Source organism: Littorina saxatilis, linkage group LG4, assembly GCF_037325665.1.
Source record: "Littorina saxatilis isolate snail1 linkage group LG4, US_GU_Lsax_2.0, whole genome shotgun sequence".
NCBI lineage: Eukaryota > Metazoa > Mollusca > Gastropoda > Littorinimorpha > Littorinidae > Littorina > Littorina saxatilis.
Genome location: NC_090248.1, coordinates 10,310,737 through 10,330,434, shown reverse-complemented (window position 1 = coordinate 10,330,434; position 19,698 = coordinate 10,310,737). Strand labels below are relative to the sequence as shown.

At 42.7% G+C, this 19,698-nt stretch overlaps 1 protein-coding gene across 1 annotated transcript in view; it reads right to left on the bottom strand.

Moving 5' to 3' along the window:
- Nucleotides 1-19,698, bottom strand: part of LOC138963928 (receptor-type tyrosine-protein phosphatase mu-like) — a 500,599-nt gene that overhangs the window by 35,036 nt on the left and 445,865 nt on the right. The window contains exons 3-6 of the mRNA XM_070335790.1: nucleotides 4,391-4,630; nucleotides 2,269-2,502; nucleotides 1,091-1,228; nucleotides 57-203 (exon numbers count right to left, since the gene is read on the bottom strand). Of these exons, the coding sequence (XP_070191891.1) occupies nucleotides 57-203; nucleotides 1,091-1,228; nucleotides 2,269-2,502; nucleotides 4,391-4,630 (759 nt within the window). The remainder of the gene's footprint in view (nucleotides 1-56; nucleotides 204-1,090; nucleotides 1,229-2,268; nucleotides 2,503-4,390; nucleotides 4,631-19,698) is intronic.

The following is a 19,698-nucleotide window of genomic DNA, read 5'->3' as shown; positions in this document are numbered from 1 at the left end:
CAGAGACAAATATAGGCGCACACACAGACACACATTTGCATAAAGCACACACTTACATTCTTTGCAAAAAGGATTTCCAGGGGTCCACTGGTATCCAGGCTTGCATCCCTCGAGACATTCACCGTCAGTATTGTGACATCGATCTTGTGAACAGTTACTGCACTGCATGCTGCAGTCGTCTCCAAAAGAACCGCTCGGACATTCTGCAACATTACAACAGTTTATTGGTGTACCAGAGGTTTATTGGTGTACCAGAGTCTTTTATTAAAGATGTGCCCATTCTTTATGTAATCTGCACTCGCGCTTATACGTGTGGGCGTGTGTATGTTTGCGTGTGCGTGCGTGCGCGTGTGTGTGTGTGTTTGTGTGTGTGTGTGTGTGTGTGTGCGTGCATAATTGTGCGTGCGTATAGGTGGGCGTGCGTGCGTGTGTGTAGAATAGAATAGAATAGAATAGAATAGAATAGAATAATCTTTATTGCCATGAAACACACAGTTTATAAGGCACATAATTAATTAACAAAGAAACTGTAGTAAAAGAAAACATCACCGTTTTTTGAAACATTCGTAAACAAACTGTGCTAGCTGGGTTTGTAGTTTGGGTATTTGTAATATTTGGCTGGGAAGAGTGTATTGGCCTGAATAGGCTATGCTTGATATGAATTTTTCTCTAATGGAAGTATATTTGGTGCATTTATCCAACAAATGTATTTCATCCTCTATCACATTACATTTTTTGCATAATCTGTCATTTACTGGTGTATTTAAATGTCGACCCTTTTCAATTTCTAAATCGTGTGCACTTATTCTTAACTTTGTTAATGCTTTTCTGTGTATGTGTGGGTGTATGTGTGCGTGCCTGCGTGTGTGTGTGTGTGTGTGTGTGTGTGTGTGTGTGTGTGTGTGTGTGTGTGTGTGTGTGTGTGTGTGTGTGTGTGTGTGTGTGTGTGTGTGTGCTGTGTGTGTGTGCATACGCGTTCTACGGTACATCTGTCATCGGAAACACGGTTGTGATGAGCGTCTTTCATGTCACAATTCCACAAGCTTGTCTAAGTCACTTTTAAAACAAAAACTTAAATTATAAGTCTCACCCTGTTTACAGGTGTGTGCCTGCCAGCCAGGCTGACATCCGTGAGGACAGTGGCCTGATACCGCGCTGCACGTGTTGCTGCCTGCACAGTTCCCGCACTGGTCAACGCACTCCGCGCCGTAAAAACCAGCTTTGCAACCTTTGAAACACAAGACAATAAACATTGTCGATTTGCAAATGACAAGTCGCTATTGCCACAACTGCCAAACGTCAACAATTCGCTAAAAACACCTAACATTGACAGTCATTTATGTAATAATTTACAAACATCTTTGCTCTCTTCCGGACTTCTTCATGTACTGAACTGAACGACCTCATTTACAGCCATACAAGTGAATGCAATTATATCGGACAATTGCATACAGATAAAAAGAAAATAGATACAATGAAGAAAACTAATGGTTTCTCCCCCAGCATTCATTTTTGTCTCCCATATTTTGTCGTAGTAAGACTTGAGAAAATAATGTGAGTGTTTTCAACACCACTTTTCAATACATGTATGAAAATAGGAGTAATTTAAATCCGTCTGCATCTGATTGCAGAAAACGAGTCATCTATCCCCTGCCACAGCCTCAGCCACTGGGACACTAGATAGTGTCTTTACATGTACTGATACTAGTGTCATGATCTACGTCGACACAACCTGCAAACACACTTCGGAAACAATAGATTGCGCTCTAGTTATGGATCCTGATATTCCTGGCGATGTTGCTCAAACTTGTTTCACTTTTGTGCGTGTGGGTGAGTATGCGTGCTAGTGTGCCGCTTGCGTGTTTGTGTGCACTTGTGATCAGCCTGCGCATACAAAGGAAGCAAAATGTACTAATTACGCAAACATCAGTTTATAGAAAGCGCGCGCAAGAGAAAAGAGAGAGAGAGAGAGAGAGAGAGAGAGAGAGAGAGAGAGAGAGAGAGAGAGAGAGAGAGCTAGAGAGTGAGAGACGGGGAGAGAGAGAGACATAGACAGAGAGACAGAGAGAGAGACAGAGAGAGAATGAGAAACAGAGACAGAGAGAGACAGAGAGAGAGAGAGAGAGAGAGAGAGAGAGAGAGAGGGAGAGAGAGACAGACGGACAGACAGATCGACAGAAAGAGAGAGAGAGCGAGAGAGAGAGAGAGAGAGAGAGAGAGAGAGAGAGAGAGAGAGAGAGAGAGAGGGGAATTGATAATCCAACATACCCCATACTTGCACCTCACAGATGTTGATGATGTGAGCTCCGAACGCATCGTTATACCCCTGTCCACGTTTCTGCAGCCTGACCACACGGCCAGTGAGGGGCGGTGAACAGGTCACGTCAATCTTCTTAGGCAGAGCGAGCAGAGCGGTAACGTTGACCGCCATCAGAGGGAAAGTGTGACACGTCTGGTTGTCCACCTCCACGTGGATTCCTGACATGCGTCGTTCCTGGTTTTCTGGGCAAAACAAACAGCATGCACGTACAAGTCGTAAGGAGGACTGTTATGTCTCCCATATATATATATATATATTATATTTTTTTAAATATAATGAGGGTCTTTGCTCACGTGATCAGTCACAGTTGGAAATAGCCTCCCCTGTCATGCGCAGTGGCAGACGCGACATGTAACGGTTCCCACTGTGCGGGAAGTTTGATGCTAACTGCGATGCTGTCTACAACACAGTAGAAAGCTCGTCAAACATATTTGCTTTTATGTTAATTAATATATGAAGATTGTGCACAAAAGGTTTGCGAACAACGTGATATAATTATTCCCAACTGTACTGTTTTGACAAAAATAGTGAAATTAAAACATGTATGTGTCCTGCCGACTTGAGAGACAGATGTTTACAATTTTTTTAATCACAATAATTATTAGAATCAAGTAATGGCTTTTACGATATTATTTAATCCCAAAATTCCCATTGTGGACGTAAAGCACCTATAGACAGTTTATTTTTGGTTTGTGTTTTAAGTGACTGGGTGGCCGAGTGGTAACGCACTTGCGCTCGGAAGCGAGAGGTTGCGAGTTCGACCCTGGGTCAGGGCGTTAGCAATTTTCTCCCCCCTTTCCTAACCTACGTGGTGGGTTCAAGTGCTAGTCTTTCGGATGAGACGAAAAACCGAGGTCCCTTCGTGTACACTACATTGGGGTGGGGTGTGCACGTTAAAGATCCCACGATTGACAAAAGGGTCTTTCCTGGCAAAATTGTATTGGCATAGATAATGTCCACCAAAATACCCGTGTGACTTGGAATAATAGGCCGTGAAAAGTAGGATATGCGCCGAAATGGCTGCGATCTGCTGGTCGATGTGAATGCGTGATGCATTGTGTAAAAAATTCCATCTCACACGGCATGAATAGATCCCTGCGCCTTGAGTCCGAGTCTGGAGATACGCGCGCGATATAAGACTTCATAATAATAATAATAAGTGGAGGGACGTTTTTATCCCAAGCAAAAGCCTGGCCAGATCTAATAATGTTCTCATCGGATGGAGTGTGCCTTCAGTATGTCCCATGCCTTCGATACTCAGTTTTTACTAATTGATGACAAATATTTATCTGAACCAATGTAATTCTCCAGTGTCCAAGCCCCGAGTCTCCCTTGCAAATAATATTCCCCAAAACTCTCTGATATACTGCATAGGTCTGCAGATGAAACTTGTTTGATTTTTGTAAATAATATGATGGAAGCCAGTTTCACTGTTGTCTGAGTCTTATAATTAGGACGAAGCTGATATGAATAATTGCTTACATGGAATATTGCCGTATAAAAAGCTTAAGGCAATCTTAACGCAGCGTTTAAACATGGGAACGTCCAAACACTAGTTTTGGGGTATTCCTTTGGTGTCATTACTCCAACCCTGAAGTCAAACACTGAACCTCTCAGGACGATTTGAGACTGGCTTCGGGGAATCACAAACTTACAGATCGTTCATCGCAATAAAGAAGCCTACATGTCTTTTTTGGACAGACAGACGAATGATATTAATACAGACATGAAGTGTGATCATGTTTGTGCTCTGAGCAAGACGATTATAATCACATCAGACACACAAACTGTGACAGGAAGTTCCAGGTTTACTCACACTTCAGCTAAACATCTTGACATTTACAACTGACCGGATACGTTGGTATCTGTAGCCTTCTCTTCGATGCGAAAACATCAACACTATTTCAATTGGTATTTACACTATGGCACAGTAATGCCCCGAATGTGAAAGGTGTCTGTTCATGCCAATTCGTGCAATTAGGTGTTTAAATATAGAGGACGTGAAGCTTTAATATCTACACAAATAATAATTCGCTCGGAAAACAGGAAATACGATTTATTACACTATACCTGCTCTCCTGTAGATGGTGATGTTGGTGATGGTGTATTCACGGCCCAGGTCCACCTCCCACCTCGCGTTGGTGTCACTAACAGCAGTATGGAAACAATTGGGGTTACTAGTTTTTAAAGTCCTGAACACGGTGTCGGTTTTTCCATTAACTGCCATACAGGCCGGGCCTGATGTCCCCTCATCTACGCTGGTGTTGTAGGTGCTGCTCATGGTTGCTGGCTTTCCATATGCTACATCCACTATCAAACACGGACAAAAGAGAGAAAAAGGTGGACAAAATTTAACGTAGACAACTTCTTAAGACAAGGGCATTTTACATTCTAAACTCTGCAACAACTAATTTTATATTAAAAGCGCTACCGTCCCTTTCTTTCTTAGATATTTAAATACCATGACGCTATTTCTCATATGGTTTTTCAATTCCATGCGTTCTTTAGTTTTTGAGTTCAAACTTGCTTCATTGCGAACCGTCATGTGAAGCATTGTTTAGTTGCTGCCCTTTGGAGATAGAAATGTACGCATCTGATACATGTACAATTAAAATAGCGATTCTTTACCTATCCTTCCACCAGAATCAGGGAAGATTAGCGCGGTGGTGTCGCATCCCCCTGTGCAGGAACACCGCTGACCTGGTGATGAAAGAGACGATCGTTCTCAAGTCATTTCCATGGTCAAACAATTATTGTACTGATTGTAAGAGGTAGCACATAAATCTGTTCTTTTGTTCTTTTAATAACAAGGTATGCCGTAAACATTGTGTTTGAAAAAAAATGCAAACAAACAAACTAACAGCAATGATGTGTACAGTGAGGTGCGCGTGCACAACCCCTACCCCACCCCGCCCCACACCCCACACACACATACACAAACACACATACATACACACACACACACACACACACACACACCTACACACACATACACACACACGCGCGCACATACACACATATACAGAACAGAACGCTGTGTTCGTGTATGTGTGTGTGTTTGTGTGTGTATGTGTGTGTGTGTGTGTGTGTGTGTCTGTGTGTGTGTCTGTGTGTGTGCGTCCAATAAAATATATACTATCAGTTTGCAATCACGATAAGAAATGACGTGATCACATGACGAAATTCCAAGGTAGCGGGTAAAACAAATCCTGTAAAACAAATCCGACAGGTTCATTTTTAGGATGTTTATTTATGAGATACTCTTGGTTGCAACAGGAAACTGCAAAGCTTATTTCGTTCACCGTCGCCTATTGACGGCAACACAAGACAAAGCTAGGTCAAACTGGATCTGATACGGATCAATAAAGGGACGTAATCCAATAGTCAGATTACATTAAATGTGACTTTAAGGATTGCTTGGGAGAGACAAAAAAAGAAAAGGAGGCGTTAATCCCTTATTTATAAGATCATTTGTGAAATTTAGGGCATGACAGTTTTGTTCAAGAATCACGACTTAATAAAGTTGAGAAATAGAATAAAGAAAAAAAAATAGTTTTCGAACTTTAATACCTGATTTAAATCAGTTCTTTATCAATGATGTCCGTATATTTTTCTTTTAGTCATGTCCATTGAGCGAGTGACCTATTTTAATTCTACTTCCTGTTCTCAGGGGTACACTCAAGGGCCATTAAGTTCAAGTGAACAGTTGTTTTTCCATTTAGTCAAGTTTTGACTAACTGTTTTAACATAGAGGGGAAATCGATTCGAGGATCGTGGTGTGTGTGTGTGTATGTGTGTGTGTGTGTGTGTGTGTGTGTGTGTGTGTGTGTGTGTGTGTGTGTGTGTGTGTGTGTGTGTGTGTGTGTGTGTGTGTGTAGAGGGATTCAGAGAAAACTACTGAACATTTGCATGAGAGTTCCTGCGAATGATATCCCCAGACTTTTTTTTCTCATTTATTTGATAAATGACTTTGATCCGGGTGGGTTTTTTTCTGAAAGTTGAGGCCGTACTGTCACACCCTCATTTTCCGATCAAATTGATTGAAATGTAACCAAGCAATCTTCGACGAAGCTCGGGCTATAGGATTGCAGTTCAGCTTCAAAGCTTAAAAATTAATGAATACGTTTGGTCATTAGAAATCTCAAAATGCTAATTCAAAATAAAATGTAAGTAATCGGGTTAGATTAGGGTTAGGGTTAGATCGTAATCGATCCAAAGGTGATTTCATCTTCTTTATTCTGTAATTTTTCCTGATTCCCAAAAGATAAAGAGAGATTTTATGCTACACAATTTTGAAAATGATCATATGCCAAGATTCAGATAAACGGGGGTTGGGTAGTTGAATGGGGTTTCTGCCCAATCCGTTACAACTACAAAACCTACTTTGGACGTGGTATAAAGTCCCTGGTTCACAAGTGTTGTAATGATGTGTTTTTAATTGAATTATTGTAACGTGCCTTTCCGATATGGCCGGAAATAGCGTGTTCGTAGGTTAACAATGCGCATGAACACATTTCCTGGAGCATCCGCTCGATTTCAACCAAACAATGACACAATGCCGAGCAGGGACCCTACACTCACATATCAAATAATGAAAACAATTGACCGTGAATTTCTGCACAGATATGCAAAACGTTCTTTTAAAAATGTTGAAATGTTGAAAAATGGCATCCAAAAGAAGTAAAAGTGATCGTACTTTGAAAAATATGCATGTTGAGTGATATGTAATCACATTTAAGTGTTCATCATCTGCCATGTCTGAAAAATAGATACCAGTGTATCTTCAGGAAGTTTAAAATTAGAACATTCCAGTGAAATCACTTGCATTAGAACGTAACCGTACGTGCGTGTGTGTGCGTGTGCGTGTATGTGTTTCTTTCCCCTTTCTCTCGCTCACACATATTTGTTTTATTCTTTTATTACATCTTTATCTGATTTCATAAATCAATGTTTCTAGGTATGTATGACAGTCATTTCAGGCAAATGTGTGTATACTTGGATTTTTGTCGGTGTAAAAGAGAATGTCAAGGCCTGCATGCCTGGGAGATAGAGAACAAGAGAAAAAAAAGTTGAAACAATATATTGTGACTTGCAGGTACTATCGTTCACTTTGCCATTGTACAAAAAAAGTGAGAGAGAAAGAGAAGGACAGAGATACACACCCACACATACACGCGCGCGCACGGTTACGTCCAAATGCAAATGATTTCACCAGAATTGTCTAATTTCCTAACTTCCTGAAGGTACACTTATATCTATTTTCGGATATGGTGGATGATAAACACTTTAAAACAGTGCTTACATATCACTCAACATGCATATTTTTCAGATTATGATCACGTATACCTTTTCTAATGTCATTGTTCACGTTTGGCAAAGTTGTGCAGAAATCTCACGATCAATTGTTTTCATTATTTGATATGTGATTGTGGAGACTCTGCTCGGCATTGTGTCCTTTTTAGGTTGAAATCGAGCGGATGCTTCAGGAAATGTGTTCATGCGAATTGAGAGATTGAACTAATTTAAGCCTTCCAAAACGTCACGTAATTACGCTATTTCCAGCCATATCGGAAAGGCACGTTACAATAATTCAAATACAAACACATCATTACAACACTTGTGAACCAGGTATTTTATACCACCTCCAAAATAGGTCCTGTCGTTGCAACTGATTTTGCAGAAACCCCATTCAACTACCCAACCCTCGTTTATCTGAATCTCGGCATGCCATCATTTTTTTAAATTCTTTAACAGAAAGTCTGTCCGATTGATTTCTCTCATTTTTGTCACACTTGTTTCAGCACATTCTGAAATCATTGCAGACAAAATATAAGCAAAATAGTAGCGAAGTCGATTTTCGGGGTCAATCGCTGTCGGATGTTTTTAAAATTATTTGTGGTGGTAGTATGCCGGAGGAAGATCGGAAGAGGGATCAAGAGATTGCTACCTAAATAAACTAAACTAGACTTAATCAAGTCAATCCGAGGAAGAGAATTTGTCAAGTAGGTACACATCCATTGATAATGGTATGCATAAGGGTACCTTTATTAGCCTTGCTTTCTGTAGTCTAGACTTTAAGCACGCGTAATTAGAGAGAGAGACAGATCAAGAGAGAGAGACAGAGAGAGACAGAGAGAGAAACAGAGAGAAAATGAGAGAGAGAGAAGACAAGACAAGACAAGACAAGACAAGACAAGACAAGTCAAGACAAATTCTTTATAAACGAAAGTATTGGCACAAGCAAACGTGTGTATTTTTACATCCAGCCCTCGCCTAATGATAATTACACATTAACATGCTTCCATTTGAAACTTCGAGGTCTTCATCGGGGATTGACGCCCGACAAAAGCTAATTGAAGCCCGACGGAGCGAAGCGACGGAGGGCTTCAATTAGACTTTGGGAGGGCGTCAATCCCCGATGAAGACCGAGAAGATCCTGTGATTGGTCAGAATGCCCCAACTCATTAAAAATTACCGGTCATTAATTGTCGATAACCACTCGCTAAAAAATCAATTAACAACCTGCTGGCGAGGCGCATTGATACAGCCTCAACTAGTCTCGGTTAGCTTTGAGGGTCATTTTACAAGTAGGAAATATGAAGGCCAACAAAATACAGAGACCATAAGGTATGCGAAGTGATGACGTCGAATACGTGACGTAAGTTGATGCATGAATTCTTCCGGACTACGTCAGTCAATTCCAAAGATCGCTTTTGTGATGAAAAGAATTTGTTTTAGAGTTTGCTGTCCAGAAACCCGTGAAAAAAGAAGGGAAAATGTGTGTGAAAGAAAACAAAACAGGAGCAGAGTGATACGATAGGAATACAGAGACATATTTCTTGGGACTTGACCCTTGCAGGTAGGTGGACTGAAAGCAGTGTGTGTACAGAACAGAACCAATTCTGTCTGTTTACAACCGCATGAAAGCAGGAAAGAGATCGTCGTCAGATTGAATTACAATAATATTAACATGCTTCCATTTGAAACTTCTCGGTCTTCATCGGGGATTGACGCCCTCCCAAAGTCTAATTGAAGCCCTCCGTCGCTTCGCTCCGTCGGGCTTCAATTAGCTTTTGTCAGGCGTCAATCCCCGATGAAGACCTCGAAGTTTCAAATGGAAGCATGTTAATGTGTAATTAAAGAACAGAGAGAGACAGAGACAGAGATAAACAGAGACAGAGAGAGAGCGAGAGAGATATACTGTTCAAAAAAAGAAACGCATAGCTTGTAATATTTGGTTAATTTAGTTATATGGCTACAAGGATATCCACCAAACTGCAGAAAATGTTTATCTGGTCGTCGACCTTTCGTCCATTGCCACAAGTGAGCTCTGCACGTGACGCATGCGTTATCAGTGGCTACAATGTCAAAATTGCTCATTTGGCATGACCACTCGTCATGCTTCAGTGTAATCTCGTGAAACTCGGGGAATATTGAGCTCTCACCATGTCTTCCAAAACCCATAAAAGCGGATTGTTCGCCACAAAGAAATCAGACGACAATTCAGCGACGAAAGATGGCCCGATTGAGCAGAGAAGACCGCCAAATTGCATTGGGTCGTTTACAAGCAGGCCAAAGTCAAAGTGCAATCGCCAGGCACTTCCACGTGTCCCAGAGCACCATCAGTAGACTGTGGGTCAGGTTTCAAGCCACTGGCTCCGTTGCTGACTTGCCACGAGCGGGAAGACCAAGGGCGACAACTGCTGCTCACGACCGCTTCATACGGCTCCGCCACCTCCGGAATCGTTTCCTGTCGGCCTCATCTTCTGTCCAGGCTCTCCCCGGGCCACACCGATTATCGGAGCAGACCGTGCGGAACCGCCTGCATGAAGCTGGTTTGAGAGCTCGCAGACCTCACAGAGGAGCTGTCCTCACCCGCCGCCATCGCCAGAACCGAGTGCAGTGGGGCAACCAGCACCTTCGCTGGACCGTCCGGAATCACTGGAGACACGTGTGGTTCAGCGACGAGTCCTACTTCCTGCTCCAGCGACATGATGGTCGGAGGAGGGTCTACCGGAGAGTAAACGAACGTTACGCGCCCAACTGTGTGGATGAGGCACCCGTTCATGGTGGTGGAGGCGTCATGGTGTGGGGGGCGATCAATACCGCTGGAAGGAGCACCCTGGTGCACGTCCAAGGGCGCATAACTGCCCAGCGATACGTGGAGGAAATTCTGCGCCCACACGCCCTTCCTCTTCTGGCTGACCAGGATGCCATATTCCAGCAGGACAACGCTCGCCCGCACACAGCACGACTCACCACCCAGTTCCTCACCGACCACCATGTCCAGGTGCTTCCCTGGCCATCCATGTCGCCAGACATGAACCCGATAGAACACCTCTGGGATGAATTGGACAGACGTGTGCGCAGGCGAGAAGAAGCGCCGGCAAATCACCGCGATCTATTGCAGGCACTTCAGGAGGAGTGGGACACCATCCCACAGCAAGATATCCGGCATCTGATCCAGTCCATGCCCAGAAAGTGCCGGGCAGTTGTTGCTGCTCAAGGCAGTCACACCCCCTACTGACTTGACAGCCTCGGCACCCAATCGTATTGATTGACTGATTGATTTGAAGATGCAAATGAACTGTGTGTGCATTCAACTGTGTCCATACCAAATTTCAAACAAATAATCTAAATATTGGATTTTCTGTTAATTTTTTCGAAAAATAAAACAAATTTGGCAAGTAGCAACTATGCGTTTCTTTTTTTGAACAGTATAGATACAGAGAGAGATACAGAGAGAGAGAGAGACACAGCGAGAGAGAGAGAGAGAGAGAGAGAGAGAGAGAAAGAGAGAGAGAGAGATAGAGAGAGATAGAGATAGAGACAGACACACACACACACACACACACACACACACACACCAGAGCAAGAGAGAGAGAGAGAGAGAGAGAGAGAGAGAGAGAGAGAGAGAGAGAGAAAAGAGAGAGAGAGAGAGAGAGAGAGAGAGAGAGAGAGAGAGAGAGAGAGAGAGAGAGAGACTTACTGTCGTGTTTTCCTTTCGTCACTCTCAGTCGCAAAGGAGACACAACGATTTGTATAGGTTCTGTAGATTTATTAACAGCTGGAACAACGGTGACAATATCTCTCAGCACAGTGTAAGAAAGAACAAGTGCAAGACTGGTAAAGAACAACAATACGTGTGCGCAGCCCTACTTATATAGTTAATGGACATACGAGAATATTCGGGGAACATCGACACTAATCTGGTTAGATCTACACAGTTCCGTCTGTTCGATGAGCGTCTACGCTTACGTCATGAGTGACTGCGCACTTAATCAAAGTAAGTTCTATAATGTTCTATATCCTTCCATTCGATTCCAGTGGTATCTAGCGATCTCCACAACACCTCCCCACCTAACTGATGCTACTCCTCAAGCATCAACAGCAAAGTCTCTCTGTGGGTTTGCGTGTTCTCTTTGACCGTCTTAGATTGTCTGGTCCATACTCTGGAACGGATGGAGTACCTTTGGGTTTGGTCTGTCTCCGAGTTTGTGGCACAGTTTCCAAGATCTCCATGGGGTGATCTGTTACAAGTTCAGAAACAGTGTCCACTTCCTCACCAGGTTCATTGTCTTCCTCAGTGGTGTAGCGTGGCTGTAGCTGTTCCCAGTGTCGTCTCCATACTGGACCATTAGGAATGACCATGACGTTGAAGCAGCGAGTACCCAGAGACTTCTTGATGACTGCTGGTACCCATCGGTGTTGTTTGTCTCGGCGAGGTCCATGGTACAGAGCATACACAGGATCTCCGGCCTTGTACTGTCTGGTTACCTTGACGACAGCTTTCAAGTCTGGAGTCATCTGAGACTTGGATGCCTCCTTGTGGATTTGGCTGTAGTTCCTTTCTGCAGCCGTGAGAGTCTTGGACACGTTGGCGATTGGGCGCTCGCTTCCATCTGGATAGCGATGAAATAGGACTGCTCCAATTCCAACGTTGGACGCGTCACAAGCTAGTCCCAAAGTCTTGTTTGGATCGAAGTGTACCAGAACTTGATCCGAGGAAAGCACATTTTTCAACTGTTCAAATGCTGCCTGTTCCTCATCTCCCCATTTCCAGGGGTTCGCCTTCTTCGTCAGGCGGTAGAGCGGCTCTGCCATGCTGGCCAGGTTAGGGATGAACTTCCCGTAAAACTGAACTGAGCCCAAGAAAGACTTCAAGCTTGAGACGTCCGTAGGGGCTGGCATTTTCAAAACTGCCTCGACCTTCGATCCTTTGGAGATCCCTTCGGCCGATAAGGTATGTCCAAGGTATTCCACACTGGCTTGTGCGAACTCGCACTTTTCACGACGACATCTGAGTCCTTTGTCGTTCAGACGAGTGAGCAAACGTTCCAGATTGCTCAGGTGGTCGTTGGCGTCCTTCCCGCTGACGAGTATATCATCTTGGAAGACGGCAACACCAGGTAGATCACAGGTCAGGTTTTCCATGATCTCTTGAAAGTAACCAGGTGCTGACTTTATCCCGAAAGGAAGTCGTTGCTGCAGGAGTACCCCACGGTGAGTGCTGAGGGCTAGCCTGCGTTGACTCTCTGGTGCCAGCTTGATCTGGTTGTAGGCATCAGCAAGATCGATCTTGGTGTATCCGAATCCACCTCCTAGCTTCTGCATCAGTTCCTCTGGGAGTGGCATTGGATGACGGTGATCTTCAAGCTGATCATTGATGCCCACTGAGTAGTCACCACAGATCCGTAGCTTGGGCTTCAGGGTGCCCGAGGTTTGTGCCTTACGAATTGGTACCACTGGCGTTCCGTATTCGTTGAACTGGACTGGCTTCCAGACTCCTTTGGCGATGCCTTCTTCGTAGCCTTTGGCGAGGTCATCACGAAGAGCGAAAGGTACCGGACGTGCCTTGTGAAAAACCGGCTTCGCATCAGACTTGAACTTCACGTCCAGTTCGAAGTCCTTGAGACATCCCAATTCTTGTTTGAAGAGATTTGGGAATTTATCAGACAGTCTGTGACAATCTCGTTGCAGGGCAGCATAAGGCGCGTTGGAGGTCGCTGGATGCGTAGGTTTTGCACCCTCACTCTTTGCGTGACTCTCTATGCTCCTCAGTCCTAGAGCATTGTCCACAGAAATTCCCAGAGTCTGGATTGCGTTGCGTCCTAGCAGATTCAGATGAGGGATCTTGGTGACGATGTACGGAATTGAGCTTTGCTTACCAGTCACTGGATCCTTGGTTTGGCCCATGAAAGTTCCCAGCACGGGCAGGTCGTGCTTGCTGGCAGACTCGTAACGATGTGTGACGTCATCCAGCTTCGGTTTTCCTAGTTGTCTCCAGACCGGAAGAGAAACAAAATTTCCCGTAGTTGCGGTGTCCAGTTCCATGGTGAACTGTCGGTCCTGGATTGTTATGGGTACATCCAACCTAGGAGTATCTTGGGGAACTTCACCGAGGATCGCGTTGACAAGCTCTGCTTTCGTGACTCTCTTCACGGAAGCCTGGGAATGTCGTTCCCGATTCTGATGTTGCTTTTTTCTACAGACAGCTTCCAAATGTCCTGTGACGTCACAGTATCGGCATTTGGCTTCTTTGTAGGGGCAGTCTGTTGCTTTGTGGGCCTTTCCACATCGGTAGCACTTCCTGTCTGTGGAATTAGACTGCTTGTGGTTCTTTCGTGGACCCGTAGTCTTGTTCTGGTGGACCTTGTTGACTGGCATGGTCTTGGAACCGTAGACAGTTTCCTTGGCAACCTTCGCTGCGTCTTCAGTCTCAATCGCGACTTGGACAGCACGTGCGAAATCCAGCTCTGTGTCCTTGATCTTGAATAGAGCCTTTAAGACAGCCTCATTGTTGACAGAACATATGAATCTCTGTCTCAGAGCTTCGTCTTGTGGGTTTTTGATCGAAGGAAAGTCACAGGTAGCGGCGTCTTGGCGTATGCGCGCTGCTAACTCCTGGAGAGTTTCGCCTGGCTTCCGTTTCATGTCACTCCAGAACTTGAAACGTTCACGCACTAAGAAGAGTTTCGGGTCGAACTGTTCTTTCATGAATTTGACAATTTCGTCCATTGTCAAACTGTTGATGTCCTTGGGCGGATTTTGCTGAGTAGCCAGATTTGCCAGTTGTTTGTAGACCGTAGCAGTCTGATTCGTCAAGAAAACTTGAGCCTTGCGCTGCTCCGGCACGGAGTTGGCGACCACAAACGTGCAAAATCTTGACCAGTAGTCAGGCCACAGTTCCGATGTTGCATCAAACGCAACAAAAGATGGGATTGCAGCTGCCTGTGTAGTAATGGGAAAACGTAGATTCGAAGCACTCGGATCGTCGTAGCTTTCCTCCCTGGCAGAAGCTGCGGCACCACTGAACACTTTCATCATCAACTCCATCTGGTGCATGTGTTGCTCCATATCTTCCTTGTGCTGGCGTTGCTGTTGCTCCAACTGCTCCCTTAGAAGCGTTATCAGCTGCTCTGTTTCCGTCATTTTGCAGTAATAAGTCACTCCGAATAGACAAGGGAAGTAACTGTCGGCGACGCCAGTTGTCGTGTTTTCCTTTCGTCACTCTCAGTCGCAAAGGAGACACAACGATTTGTATAGGTTCTGTAGATTTATTAACAGCTGGAACAACGGTGACAATATCTCTCAGCACAGTGTAAGAAAGAACAAGTGCAAGACTGGTAAAGAACAACAATACGTGTGCGCAGCCCTACTTATATAGTTAATGGACATACGAGAATATTCGGGGAACATCGACACTAATCTGGTTAGATCTACACAGTTCCGTCTGTTCGATGAGCGTCTACGCTTACGTCATGAGTGACTGCGCACTTAATCAAAGTAAGTTCTATAATGTTCTATATCCTTCCATTCGATTCCAGTGGTATCTAGCGATCTCCACAACACTTACCTAGCACTAGAACAAACAAACAGACGACAAAGGCAAACGCGGTACGACACAATTCCATTTTGCGCTCTTCGTCACTTCCCACACAATGGAGCTGTGCCTCTTTACAGTTTCTTTTGGAGTGGGTTATATATATATTATATTCAGTTCAACGTGACCAGGAAGAAACATGCTCGTTTGCCAAGCAATGTACCGTATTTATTTCAATGTGCACGGAGACGTCATCTGAGACACCATTGACAAAAGTCAGTGTGTGTGGGTGTTTGTGTGTGTGTGTGTGTGTGTGCGTGCGTGCGTGTGTGTGTGTGTGTGTGAGCTTGTGTGTGTGCGTGCGTGCGTGTGTGTGTGTGTGTGTGTGTGTGTGTGTGTGTGTGTGTGTGTGTGTGTGTGTTTGGTATATCTCTTCCTCCTTGAATGTGTTGAGAAGATTTTTCCCCCGGTAAAATGTATCAGATATTGTTACTTTGTCATCAACTGGATTACACTGGCTATTTACAGAGCGAATTAACATGATGTGTTTTATTTAAATAGCTATATGATACTAAAGAACAAAATGGAATGGTAGAGACAGCAAGGAAAACAATATAAAACCCTTATATATAATCAAAATGCACGAATGAGTCATAGTGATTTACATTAGCCTGTTAGAACGTGTGTGTGTGATGATATTGCTCTCGCTGTGTGTGTGTGTGTGTGTGTGTGTGTGTGTGTGTGTGTGTGTGTGTGTGTGTGTGTGTGTGTGTGTGTGTGTGTATGTGTGTGTGTGTGTGTGTGTGTGTGTGTGAATAGAATAGAATAGAATAGAATAGAATAGAATAATGTTTATTGTCATGAACCAGTAAAGTTATTGACACAACAAACAACAAATAATGCATCATACAATGCTAAAACAATCCGTAACAAATTTGCCAAGACGAACTTGAACTTCGTCTTCTAAAAATAAGTTACTTGGATTTTTGTTAGCATATTTCATATTGATATGTGAAGCATCTTCTTTAAATTCATCCCTTAATTTAACATATTTATTGCATTTATCTAGAAAATGTATTTCATCTTCTATGACATTGCATTCAATACAAAGACGATTTTCTTTAGGGATATTCTGATGTCTTCCACTTTCAATTTTTAGACAATGTGTGCTAGTCCTTAATCTGCTTAACATCTTTCTGTGTTTATTATTCTTAATTTGTGTTAAGTATGACTGCATTTCGTAAGATTTACTGATCATAGAATAAAACTTAAGTCTGGAAAATGTATCTGATTTTTCTTTTGTCCAGTATCTTATATATTCCTCTTGTTGTTTTTTGTCAATGGCAAACTTTAATTTGTGTACATTTAATGTAGATTGGTTATGCCAAACGTGACTAAAACCTAAGTTACAAAGAGATTGTCTAACAAATTGTAGCCATGGCGTTTCTGTCGGATGTGTGTGTGTGTGTGTGTGTGTGTGTGTGTGTGTGTGTGTGTGAGTGTGTGTGTGTGTGTGTGTGTGTGTGTGTGAGTGTGTGTGTGTGTGTGAGTGTGTGTGTGTGTGTGTGTGTGTGTGTGTGTATGTGTGTGTGTGTGCGTACGTGAGTGTGTGTGTGTTTGTGTGTGTGCGTGTGTGTGTGTGCGTGTGTGTGTGTGCGTGTGTGTGTGTTTGTATGATTGTGTGTCCTGAATCTGTGTCTGTTTGTGTGTGTTTTCGCTTGCGTGCGTGTGTATTTACATATAAGTATGTGACCAAGTTTGGTCGCGTTAAACGACATGAAACATAAAAACTCTCCATTCAATTTTTCCAACAAAGCACCTTTATTCTGGGAGCTTGTACACTGACATCAAAGCGGGCCCACAAGAGTTTCTTTCCTTTCCCCGGAATAGTTCAAACGGCCTCTTTTTAGTAAACGCTTCGAACACACCTTTCTTTTTAACTTGTATCAGTGACAATTACCAGACATCCAAGCCCTCGATCCGTGCAGTAATGTTTTATATAAGAAAATAAAACACTACTCCAGTTTTGCACAGTTTGTGATTCACACATGTAGCGCTTGAATTGACGATACAAGGCAGCAGGAGTGAGTTCGCTTGCCGAGCTAGCGTAGGGCCGGGAATTATGTAGAGTTGGGGGAAAATTTAACGAGCAATTACTTCAGGAAAAAAGCTCCTTCTTTTCATACATAATTTTTAATAACTTGACTCGCCCCTTGTCGTGTATCCGGTCTTTGTCTGATTAATTCATTTAAGCGGGTATTGTTTGTTTCACGAACGTTAACATTGGGGAGTTGAGGACCAGACTAGATATTTAATAAGGCGTAACTGTCGACCAGGAAGTATGCGAACGTTTTCCTTGAGATTCGTTTAACGTCCTCGTGTGCCTTAGAATGCATTGTCACGGATTAAGCAAGAAAGTAAAAAAGAAAGAACGAAAAATATATTTGCAAACAAAAACACATCCCTGACTATTTGTTTAACCTTTTTGTATGTGGAATGAACTTAATAAACATGACAGTCACATTGCAACATTCTTCGACAGCCCAAACTAATCTAGCCGGCAGTATGCAGTCATGCATGCAAGGAATACTTTACACAACTGAGGGGCAAACACGAAACCCAGTAAGTGTAAACCGGGGACTGTGTTCGGTCAAAAGTAGTGAAGATAGAATACGACTGACGTGTAACTTACACCTCCGGGTTCGTCTTGTTACATTTAGTCAAGTTTTGACTAAATGTTTTAACATAGAGGGGGAATCAAGACGAGGGTCGTGGTGTATGTGTGTGTGTATGTGTGTGTGTGTGTGTGTGTGTGTGTGTGTGTGTGTGTGTGTGTGTGTGTGTGTGTGTCTGTCTCTGCGTGTGTGTGTGTGTAGAGCGATTCAGAGTAAACTACTGGACCGATCTTTATGAAATTTGACATGAGAGTTCCTGGGTATGATATCCCCAGACTTTTTTTAATTTTTTTCGATAAATGTCTTTTATGACGTCATATCCGGCTTTTTGTAAAAGTTGAGGCGGCACTGTCACACCTTCATTTTTCAATCAAATTGATTGAAATTTTGGCCAAGCAATCTTCGACGAAGGCCGGACTTCGGTATTGCATTTCAGTTTCGTGGCTTAAAAATTAATTAATGACTTTGGTCATTAAAAATCTGAAAATTGTAATTACAATTATTTTTTATAAAACGATCCAAAATTACTTTTATTTTATTTTTTATCATGTTCTGATTCCAAAAACATATAGATATGTTATATTCGGATTAAAAACAAGCTCTGAAAATTAAAAATATAAAATTTATGATTAAAATTAAATTTTCGAAATCGTTTTAAAAACAATTTCATCTTATTCCTTGTCGGTTCCTGATTCCAAAAACATATAGATATAATGATATGTTTGGTTTAAAAACACGCTCAGAAAGTTAAGGGGGCAGGGTCACCCAGATTTTGAAAAAAATCGGGGTTTTTTGGCAAACACAAAAGTGTTTAGGCTTATTTTAAAGTTTGATTTCTCCTCTTTCAGACACTGTTTATATTTTTTCCCTACACAAAGGCATTCGTGAGATATGTGCTTTCAAAAAACGTATGTGTGTGTGTCAACACAACACAAAATTACATAAACAATCTGCACGCGAAACTTTCATCAAAAATCGAAAAAAATCGGTTTTTTGGCAAACACAAAAGTGTTTAGGCTTATTTTAAAGTTTGATTTCTCCTCTTTCAGACACTGTTTATTTTTTCTCGATACACAAAGGCATTCGTGAGATATGTGCTTTCAAAAAAGGTATGTGTGTGTGTCAACACAACACAAAATTACATAAAAAAATCTGCACGCGAAACTTTCATCAAAAATCGCGCATCAGACACACTCTGTTTCTCATAACTTTATTACATGTTTACCAATTGTCTTGAAATTTTGCACACTTATTCTTTGATGTGGCATCTATGGCCGGTACTAAAATCAAGCAGATTGAAAGTAAACAGAGAAAATACAGGTATTTGTCTTTTATTATTGTACTAATATTTTTTCGAAAATTTGGCCCATGCGTTATGATAACAGTTCTGATGAGTACAAATACGATTTTGGTACCAGCCACAGGCAAGACAGTCAAAAGCAGTCATGAAAAAAATCAGACATGCTGATATAAATCCAAAGCCACTATGTTTCTGACAATTATGGCTTTTTTTATTTTCGCACAATATAAAATATATGTTTATTCTACATTTTTACTAAAAAAGCAAAGTTATATCACCAATTAGACTGTACAGATTTATTTTAGAACCCTTCCTGTATGTCGTGGCCAAATTTGAAGTAAAAATACCCAATAGAACCTGAGATACAATTTTTTGCAATTTTGGTACCGGATTTTGGGTGACCCTGCCCCCTTAAAACGAAGAGAGGTACAGTAAAGCGTGCTATGCAGCGCAGCGCAACCGCTACAGGGCTGAACAGGCTCGTCACTTTCACTGCCTTTTGCACTAGCGGCGGACTACGGTCATTGTGAAAAAATGCAGTGCGTTCAGTTTCATTCTGTGAGTTCCACAGCTTGACTAA